The 10,934-nt window shown below is 41.4% G+C and overlaps 1 protein-coding gene across 1 annotated transcript in view; it reads right to left on the bottom strand.

Moving 5' to 3' along the window:
- Positions 1 to 692: 692 nt before the first annotated feature.
- WDR25 (WD repeat domain 25) overlaps positions 693 to 10,934 on the bottom strand; it is a 70,388-nt gene continuing 60,146 nt past the window's right edge. The window contains exons 6-8 of the mRNA XM_050897545.1: positions 3,848 to 4,018; positions 1,386 to 1,526; positions 693 to 999 (exon numbers count right to left, since the gene is read on the bottom strand). Coding sequence (XP_050753502.1) covers positions 778 to 999; positions 1,386 to 1,526; positions 3,848 to 4,018 — 534 coding nt within the window. The 3' untranslated portion in view covers positions 693 to 777. The remainder of the gene's footprint in view (positions 1,000 to 1,385; positions 1,527 to 3,847; positions 4,019 to 10,934) is intronic.

Raw genomic sequence — 10,934 nt, 5'->3', positions numbered from 1 at the left:
GTTTGTCTAACCCTTCAGTGACCAGGTCAGGGAGATAAACTAGTGAAAACTAGTTTAAACTAGTGAAAAAAAAATCCCAGGACGATCAAATAGGCATTAATTGATCTGAACGTCATCCTCTGTTAAACAGTATGTCCTCACCAACTTTTGGTGAGGACAAGAGGAAATGGCCTCAAGTTGTGCCAGGGGAGGTTTAGATTGGACATCATGAAAAATGTCTTCACTGAAAGGGTTGTCAAGCATTGGAACAGGCTGCCCAGGGAAGCGGTTGAGTCACCATCCCTGGAGGTATTTAAGAGACGTGTAGATGTGGCACTTCAGGACATGGTTTAGCGGTGGACTTGGCAGTGTTAGGTTTACGGTTGGACTTGATGATCTTAAAGGTCTTTTCCAACCTAAATGATTCTATGATTCTATGATAAAACCTGGTTTAAGAAAGCTGCATTGAAAAGCTACATAAAAAGAGCAATAATTTTCTTAAGTTTAGCTACTCAAACCAAGGTGGGGCTAGATGAGCACCAGAAGATTGACACAAAAGGGGCAGAAATTTGTCACCAGGGCCAAGGGAGAGAGTAAGACCACTTCTTTGCCCAGCAGCCAACCACATGACCATCTTAACTGCATTATGAAAGCATACACTTAGAGGTCATAGAAGACAAGATAACAGTCTCTCCTGCTTACAACACATCACAACAAAATTTCACATTGCATACCGTGGTTTATTTCCTACGCCTTTGACAGAATAACAGGAGACATCCTGAAAAGTAACTCTGCTTGTTATTGCCAGATCTTGATTTCTCCAGCCCAATCACATGTTGCAAGGAGCGATGGCAAGACTGGGTGAAATATTGCACTCACACAAGCTTCTTTATGTGCAGACAAAGTGCGAATAATCCTAGCAGTATGATAGTTGTAGAAAAACACTTTGCCATCTGAACTTCCTGTCACCAAAAGAGTTCCATCTGGAGAAAATTCACAGCCCACTGCAAATCCTTCCACCTGTGAAAATCAATAACATTATAACTCCTGATGCTGATTACAAAAGTTCATTGTGATATACTGAAAATGAATATAGTAAAAAAACCCCTTCGTATCTTTAAATAAATATACACTAAGGACTTCTCCAGGTGTTTATTAAGGCACAGCTGTAACACAAACTTATTTAATCAAGCTATGAAGTATTCATAAAGTCTTCTAATAACTATTTTCTTCAGAGCGCATATGATTCAAAATAGACTGGCACATGGGAAAGCAAATGAAGCCAATTAATATCTATCACTGATTTATAATCAAACACTATTAGCAGACATATTAAAAAGCATAGGTACTTTGCTATCTGTCTTCCTTCTAGACTTGGATACTAAGTTCCCGGTGAAGAAGGATACCTTATGTCCTTCGTATCTTTTCTTTTTGTTGATTCGGTAAGGTCGCTGGGCAGAAAACAAAGCCATGTAGTTCCCGTTCGTCTGAGCAACAAACATAGACTCTTTTGGGTGCAGAGTCAGACTTGGGCAAGTGTAACGCTCCTGAAAATAATTTTAAGGAAAGTTTTGTTGTATGAAACAAAAGATTTGTTCAAATTATTCAGGTTATCTTTTGACATATTTGAAAGACTATAAAAGGCAAGGTATACCTAAGTCATCTCCATAGTATACATTATATAAAGATACTTAACTCATTACAATCCACTGAAAGTCTTACACCAAGACAAATATTAAATCCAATCTCTACCCCTATTTCCTAGATACTGACCAAAATCCCATTTCCCTCTGAACCGTAATTATACTGCAGAACAACTGCAGAAAGGTGTACCATCCAACCTGATGGTACTCAATCATCCTTTTCCTGCCCAAGGAAGACTGAAGTTTGAATGTGATAGTGAATCCTCTTCTCCCATATTCCCTCCTCCATAGCCATACTGTGCCTTCCATGCTACTTCGTACAGTTCTCAAATCCTCCATCCTCTCAGTTCTGGCCACACTGACAGGAATAGAAATCACCCCATTTAAACAGACACCTTTCCCCACCCCACTCTTATAAAGAAAGAAAAAAGAAAAACAAAAGGGGATCGTTATTAGCCTATTAAGTCAGATGTTCCTTATGACAGTGATTTGCCATGTAGACTGCTGCTGGCTGTAAATTCATAAATATCTGCAAAAATTAATAACACCTGGCTTTACTCTAGTGTTCCTATTTAAGACGGAATTAAGATTACTTTCAAAACCCTGCACGGTGACCGCATCAGAAACCAACTACTCTCGCAAGGTTTCCACCAGGTCCAAACCTCTTCTAGTTTCAGCCTAACCTAAACACAGTGCTGAATTTTGATGCCAGGAATACAAATCATGAGAGCTTTGGCTGTAGGATGCATCTACATGTGAAGGACACCAGGCTGACAGTGACCACTGGACACCATGGCTATGTGGTAGAGTGGGAAGAACATCAGACTGGTTTTGTTGTGTGGTTTGGAAGTGATGAACTGGGAAGGAAGTTCTGAGTATTGTAAGGTATTGGGCACAGAAACCAAAACCGGGTTAGGCAGTGTGCCTGGTTAGGAGTGTGCTCCGTGGCAGAGCACTCCATGCTTCTGGGGAGAAACTGGGTCTAACAGTAGGGGATCAGAAAGCGCAATGCAATCTGCAGGAGCACTGTGCTGTTATGCTGGGTATACTATAGTAATGGGTTATTTCAGAGCTCTTAACTATTCATTTGTTAATGCAGACAAGCAATAGATCAAGTCCTGTTGGGATCTAATCTGTTTGGAGACCTCAGGGGTTCTGTCCCACCTTGAAGGGTTCAAAGGTGAAATTCAGAAAAGTGAAGCCGATTTTCCAAAATCACCCCCAAGTTTTGTTTATTCACAGTGCAGAAAAGTGGGAAAATAGTCCATTTCAGAGATGCTGTAGTCGTGAGAGGGTAGGCTGGGGCGGGGGTGGTGTTTCTTTGTTTGGCGGGGGATAAGGAGAAAAAAGTTATTTGGTTTTTACACCTTGATATTGAACCTGACTGGTCTGTACTTTATATATTCACAGCTGCTTTTTTTTTTCCTATTGCGTATCCAAGATGTTGATAGATCCAATATTGGACAAAGACATAACTGTGGAAATTAAACATGAAACAATCCCATTAGATCATCAACTACATGTCCTTGTCAGTAGAGAACTGTTCATTTCAGCCAAAAAGCATCTATATACGATCCAATCATATTACATTACATAGGACATTAGACTTGGGTTTTCAAAAAAGACCCAGGGAGTTGGAATTATCTATTAACTTCCTTGATAATCTCCTTTGAAGCTGTCAGCCTTTCTAGACAATTTAGTCCATTAAATATCTTGCCTGGATAGATTACTGAGAGAAATACTGCACCTGCACTGATAAAAGTAAATTTTGCCTCTGTGATTATGCCGTACTAGGTATCTATATGCATGTATCAGGTTGCTATTGCTATGCGAATATTAAACTCAATTTGTCAATAGCCCTCATTGCAGCTGATGAAAAATGTATGAAAAAGTGTGGGGAAATGTGGCACTATAGCAACTACTGCCGTGCACCATTGGCAAGCTAGAATGACACTGCAGTGGGCTTGCCTAAATTAGCTTAGATGTCAGTGAATGAGCACTGAAATGTAAATATTTTTAACACAAGGAGACCTATCAGTCTTCAAGGTCACTTTTTAAGAATAAGTGTTTTTAAAATATAAAAATAAAAAAAGCCTTCAACTTACATTAAGAGCATTTTATACATCACACAATGATCTTATAGAAAATCAAAAGCCTTTTTTTGCAACACTGACAAGCATGAAATACTAAATCATGACCCAAACAATACTAGTTGTTAATCTTACATGAAAAATCTGATTGGAGATTTTCGCAGCACTTTGGAAGTCCCATGCAATAATGGTACGATCAGCTGAGTCCCGGCTTACTGCATCTGTGCTTGTAAGAAATTCTCTTCCTTCAGGGAGAAAGAGTATATCCAATGTCTGTTGTACTGCAGCTTTGTACACTCGTAACACCTAGTGGATAAAAAGGTTTGTTATTTTTTGACAGATTAGAAGAACATGATAACCTGTGTTTTCTCTCTTTGTATTAATAACTATCTCCAACAAATTATATATTATTTTAAAACGTTAAAAAGTAACTCATTTTTAAATGTTGAAGTACTAGTGTATTATATAGCTTGTTGATGTATGTAAAGAGTCCACACACAGGAAAATTAAATGAGATAAAAGAAAGCATCAGTTTGTACAATTTATACATTATATTTTTTTATATATATAAAATACACATAAGATTCCATTATAAGTTCCCAAGGAATTAGAGTTAGATCTCAAAAGAGCTTTAGACAACATAATGTTGGGAGGTGGGTCTACACAAACTCCCTTCTATTTTATGAACTTTTCTAGATTCCCTAGAAGAGGCAAGGGAATCTTTGGCAACTTTGGCAACAGGCTGGCCAACTTGGTGAGGCGGGCTTTAAACTGAAGGACTCAGGTGGCGAGGTCCAAAGTGGCAATGCTACGCCATTGCAACCAACTGGGGAATAAGCCAGGCCAACCACAGCAGCAACAAATGTTCCTTAGCTGCCTCCCAAGATGAGAACCAGAAGACCAGCCACCTCAAGTGTATGTATACCAATGCATGCAGCCTGGGGAACAAACAGGAGGAACTGGAGCTCTGCGCCCAGTCAGAAAGTTATGATATCATAGGAATAACTGAAACATAGTGGGACAACTCACTCCTCCATGACTGGAGGATCGCAATGGATGGCTATGGGCTGTTTTGTAAAGACAGGTAGGGAAGAGGAGGAGGAGGAGGAGTCGTGCTCTATGTTAAGGAGAACCTTGAATGTACAGAAGTCAACTACGGCGATTGTGGAAGCCCTATCGAATGCCTCTGGGTCAATATCAGAGGGGTCATCTCCAAGGGGGATCTTACAGTAGGTATCTGCTACCGACCTTCAAACCAAGACAATAAGGCAAACTGTCATGGTTTAACCCCAGCCAGCAGTTAAGCACCACGCAGCTGCTCCCTCACTTCCCCCCCTCCCCGCTCCCAGTGGGATGGGGAGGAGAATCGGGAAAGAAGGTAGAACTTGTGGGTTGAGATAAGAACTGTTTAATAACTAAAGTAAAATATAATACTAACAATAATAATAATGAAATATTATTATTATAATAATTGTAATGAAAAGGAATACAACAACAAAAAGAGAGAAAGAAAATCCAAGAAAAGACAAGTGAAGCACAATGCAATTGCTCACCACCCACTGACCGATGCCCAAGCAGCGATCCGCCCCTCCCGGCCAGCTCCCCCCTGTTTATATACTGGGCATGACGTTCCATGGTATGGAATACCCCTTTGGCTAGTTCAGGTCAGCTCTCCTGGCTGTGCTCCCTCCCAGCTTCTTGCACACCTGCTTGCTGGCAGAGCATGGGAAACTGAAAAATCCTTGGCTTAAGATAAGCGCTACTTAGCAACCACTAAAACATCAGTGTGTTATCTACATTATTCTCACACTAAATCCAAAACACAGCAGTGTACCAGCCACTAAGAAGAGAGTTAACTCTGTCCCAGCTGAAACCAGGACACAAACGAAGCAATATTTGGGTCACTTAAGTAAGCTTCGGGTCAACAGAACCTGGTTCTTATGGGTGACTTCAACTACCCAGACATCTGTTGGAAGAACAATACACCAGCTCACGTCATCCATCAAGTTCCTGGAATGTGTAGAGGACTGCTTCCTCATACAAATGTTAGATGTGCCAACCAGGAATGAGGCACTGCCGGACTTGCTACTCACAAACCAAGAAAACTTGCTTTGTAATATCTCAGTTAGTGATAGCCTTGGCTGCAGTGATCACAATATTGTGGAGTTTGGGATCCTGCTGAGCACTCTGAAGGTTAGTACTAAGACAAAGGTTTTAGATTTTAGAAGAGCAAACTTCAGCTCGCTCAGAGCTCAGTTGGGAGGGATTCCATGGGAAGATTCCATGGAGGATAAAGGTGTTAACAAGTGCTGGGAGTTTTTCAAGATCACTCTCCTGGAAGCACAAAAACAGTTCATCCCCTTTAAAGGTAAGGAAGGTAGGCGGAGCAAGAGACCCCCTTGGCTTAACTGCAAGCTTCTGAGTCTGCTCAAAACTAAAAAGAGATGCGTACCAGAGATAGAAAAGCAGACAAATACCTGTTGAGAACTACAAGGGCATTACCAGGGCGTGCAGAGATGCCGTTAGAAAAGCAAAAGCTCAGCTTGAATTGAAATTGGCCAGAGATGTCAAAAACTGCAAGAAAGGGTTCTTCCGGTACTTAAAAAACAAGCAGAAACAGAAGGAAAACATTGGCCCACTGTTAAACAGGAGAGGTGAATTATTCACCAACAACGCTGAAAAGGCAGAGGTTCTCAACACTTTCTTCACCTCTGTCTTTACCAGCACTGTTGGGCCCCAGGCCTTGGGAACAAAAATCCAGGTTGATGCCAAGACAGACCCACCGTCAGTGAAGAAAGAGTTGGTATGTGAACTATTACAGGAGCTTGACCCCTACAAATCAATGGTCCCTGACAATATCCACCCGAGGGTGTTAAGAGAGTTGGCGGATGTCGTTGCGAGGCCGCTCTCCATAATCTTTGAGAAGTCATGGAGATCAGGGGACATCCCAGAAGACTGGAAGAAGGCTAATGTCATCCCTATCTACAAGAAGGGCTTAAAGGAGGATCCAGGAAATTACAGGCCCATCAGTCTTACTTCAGTCCCTGGGAAAGTTATGGAACAAATCCTGCTGGGTGCTATCACAAGTCAAATGAAACATGTGATTGGGAAAAGCCGGCATGGATTCACCGAGGGCAAATTGTGCTTGACAAACTTGATCGCCTTCTACGACAAAGTAACCTGCTCAGTTGACGTGGGGCGAGCAGTGGACATTGTCTACCTGGATTTCTCCAAGGCTTTTGATATGGTTTTCCACAGCCTCCTCCTAGAGAAACTGATGCGTTACAGTCTAGACAAGTGGTCTGTGCGGTGGGTGGGGAACTGGCTGACAGGCCGCACCTAGAGGGCGGTGGTAAACAGCTCCTTTTCAAACTGGCAACCTGTCACAAGTGGGGTCCCCCAGGGATCGATATTGGGCCCAACACTGTTTAATACCTTCATAAGTGATCTGGATGATGGGATCAAGTGTACCCTGATGAAGTTTGCCGATGATACCAAACTGAGTGGGGAAGTGGACACTTCGAAAGGGAGAACCATCCTGCAGGAAGACCTGGATAGGCTGGAAGAGTGGGCTAACAAGAACCTTTTGAAGTTCAACAAGGACAAACATAAGGTCTTCCACCTGGGAAAACATAATCCAGGAGTGTAGCACAGGCTGGGATCTACCCGGCTGGGGAGCAGCTCTGTGGAAAGGGACCTGGGCGTCCTGGTGGACAACAAGCTCAATATGAGTGAACAGTGTGCTGTTGTGGCAAAGCAAGCCAACAGGATGCTGGCAACAGGATTGCATCAACAAGGGCATCACCAGCAGAGATAAAGAAGTCATTATCCCACTCTACTCAGCACTTGTCAGGCCACATCTGGAATACTGTTCGACCAGATGATCCTTGAGGTCCCTTCCAGCCTGGGGTTCTATGATTCTATGATTGAACTCAGAGCACTCTGAGGACCAGTCTGAGGATCTCTCCTTCCTCCTTCCAGGAAACTTCAGAAGTGTAAGTTTTTGGTCTTTTTGTTCTCAAAATCTTCAGCTAGTTATAGAGCCAGGGAAAGGAAAGTAATTAGGTTAGCGGGGATTTGGGACTTACAGGTATGAAAAGGACACAGCAGGAAGTGAATACTCTTGTTGATCATTCTGGACCTAATTATAAATCACTGTTTATGACTGAGGATGAGTAAACTTGATGATTCAAGGCTCTCTCAGTCCCATGCTGCTGTGTGTCATTGCTTAACTTGCAAGTGGTGAGACCCCAGTGCCAGGACCATACGGCAAGGGAGCAAAGCTTGCTCAGTCAGAAACTGCCTATGAGGCCAACATGGACACGCTCAGCAGAAGGGTAGACCATTCACTCTGCAGAAGATACCTCAATCCCATTAAGGACTCAGTCTGACACCCTCTCCTGAAAAAAGAAACCCAAGCAGAGTTTGCTCTTTTAAAGTGCTGCCAGAGAGGGAGGGATGGAGGTGACAGGAGCGCTGCTGTCAAACAGTTCAGTGCTTTAAGGACTCAGCCAGGATCCTGCCTTGGTCTATGGGGATTCAGTCCCACACCTCCCACCTCATCTGCCTAACAACTGTCCTGGCACGAGGCAGTCTGCTGCTTCTGCTGAAGCAGAGCCTTTTTCTGTCACTCTGCTGAAAATGGAGGGCAGCAGGGAAAGAAAGAGTCATCAATACTTCAAAGCACGTCTGGGCTCAAGAGTAAATAATGTGGCTCATCCACTAGTTCCCATCACATAATTAATGCATATGAACAACCTCTAAAGAAGTTTGTGATGTAAAAGGAAATACCAAAGTTCCCAAATCTTCTTCCCAAATCAAAAACACCAGAGTTCCCAAATCTAGATCCTCTTTCAGGACTTATACCAAAGTGGGTTGGATCCATGCAGAAATGGGTCCTCAGCCACAGGATTCTGAATATTTTAACAGCCTGTGAGTTGGATCTTAAAAAGTAAGAGAGATTTTCAACTATTCTAAGGAATATATGAAGAATTTGAATTTCTTTTCTTTCCACCTTTCTTCATGAAATTTTGCATCTATGTTGCCTACTTTGAATTTTGCAAATCAATACTTTTGCTTTCTTTTTCTCTGATTTGCCTCCACTGAAGAGAAACTTCAAGGCAAGTGGCCTGATCAAAGCAATCCATCTCTCAGAATATGGTGATCCTTAAAACTAGGACACTGGAAGACTCCTAGTTATTAATATCTAAATCTCTCTCTCTCCAAGATAGCTAAAACATAGCAGCCTGCACTTCCAGCAGGGTGTTCAGAGGTTAGTCCTTCTAACACCGCTAGAAAAACCAACAGAGCAGAGTGAGTGCTTGAAGTATTATACTGAAACGGTTCCCAACTTTGTGAGGCATTTCAGTGCCTACCTTATACCCCTAACATAGCACATGACTACTGACTTCAGGGCCCAGACCTTTTACAGGTACTGTAAGCACATACATTTTTAAAAAAATAATTTTCAGGTGTCACAGTGAGATATCCTGGATTATACCTCTGTTTTACACTTTAACCAATAAAAGAAAAATAATTTCAAATATCAAACACAACATGAGAACTTCTTGATTTCTTGCCTCAAGCTCAAAAATCTATGACTGTTTGGAAATGTTCAGAACTAGCTGATCCCGCTTTAGGGTGGCGATATACTAGATGATCTCCTGAGGTCCCTTCCAGCTCTGCTTCCTGTGATCTCGGCATGTAGAAGGACAGCGGCAGCAGCTGCTCCAATTGCTTTTCACAGGCTCTGCGAAATGTACAGTTTAGAAACGCGATGTTTGCATTCAGTGAAGAACCTCAGTCATGCAAGCACCCTACACACCCTGTAATAACATCAACAAGATGTAAACCTGCAGACTCAAAAACACTGGCACACTTTTCAGCAATCTGCCTGCATTTTAAGATAGTGAATATACAAATGTGTTACTTGCTTTCGTCAGATTTTTCAGCCTAGGAATCTGCATAATATACAAAGCAATTAAACTTTGTAAAGCCAAAAGTGATATTTGCATATTTATAATCTCCACTTTCTCTATGCAGAAATCACCAGGCTTAGCTATTTCTTCACAGAGTTATAAAAGGAAATCCATAGTTCATTAGTAAAGTAGAAAATTAAGCTATTTTGTTGGAGCAAAAATAAAAAAAAAACCCAAACAAAAAAAAAAACCACAAAATATAATAGCTGCCTGGAATGAGAAATGGAAAACCATACAGAAACCTGACAGCTGTAGGAACTGCAGGAGAACTAAAATAAAGTTAAATTGAGAGGAGGGGACACAAAAGGCTCTACCACCCTGACAGACTGAAGGAGGCAGCTACTTAGCAGCAGGCACCTTCAAAGAAGTGACAAGTCCCAACCAGAGAGTCAGCAAGATCAGAGCGTGGAGCAGCACAAACTTGTAGAAACAGGGACAGGGAGGCAGAAACAAAGGCCAACTGTTGCTGAGAAATGAAGAAGAACGATATAGAGCAATAAATTATAATAAAGTCCCAAACAGTGATTCATGGTAGTGACTCTTTAATATTTTCTTATTTTAAAGATGAAAAACTCAGACATACTGTTTGGGTCTTTGTCTTCTAAAAAAAAACCTTGTGAAATGTATGTAGGTACGTATCCATATATACACTGTGTCCATCACTGTTAAGGGGTTAGGGTTTAGGTTTGGAACTTGTTTTTAACAGTTCTTGAAGCAACAGACATCTTTCAGTAAGGAAAAACAAGAGATTGTGAAGTTAGTAATGTGCACATACTTTTAATTTTTGCTGAAATCCTGTTGGGCTCTTACATAAACTGCCACTATCAATTTAAACATTTTCACTGCTAATCATTAAACATATTTGCTTGTCTGTTATTTAATAAGATATCTAACCAAATTACCTGTGTATCTTAGCTCTGCAACAGGAAACTGTCTTTACAAAAATCAGTACAAAAGACCATCTTTTGCTATATGTTTGATACATACCTCAGAAAAACTATGCTGTTTAATCTTCAAACCACACAGTAAGAACTGACTCAGAGAACAATAAATTAACACTTTGAATAGCAGCTGGAAACTTGATATACATAGTATTTTAATTCCCCCATAAAGATAGCTTTCAAAAATAACTAATTGCAACATCCCTGCTCAGAAAAGTACTCATAATTAAACCTGCTTTTTTCTACCTTAGACAATTAATTCATGACATGCCTGAGGAACTTGCTTGGGGAAAGCACCAGTTT

The sequence above is a fragment of the Gymnogyps californianus genome, chromosome 5 (genome assembly GCF_018139145.2).
Source record: "Gymnogyps californianus isolate 813 chromosome 5, ASM1813914v2, whole genome shotgun sequence".
In the NCBI taxonomy this organism is placed as follows: domain Eukaryota; kingdom Metazoa; phylum Chordata; class Aves; order Accipitriformes; family Cathartidae; genus Gymnogyps; species Gymnogyps californianus.
The sequence above is the reverse complement of the archived record's forward strand: the minus strand, read 5'-3'. Positions and strand labels throughout refer to the sequence as shown.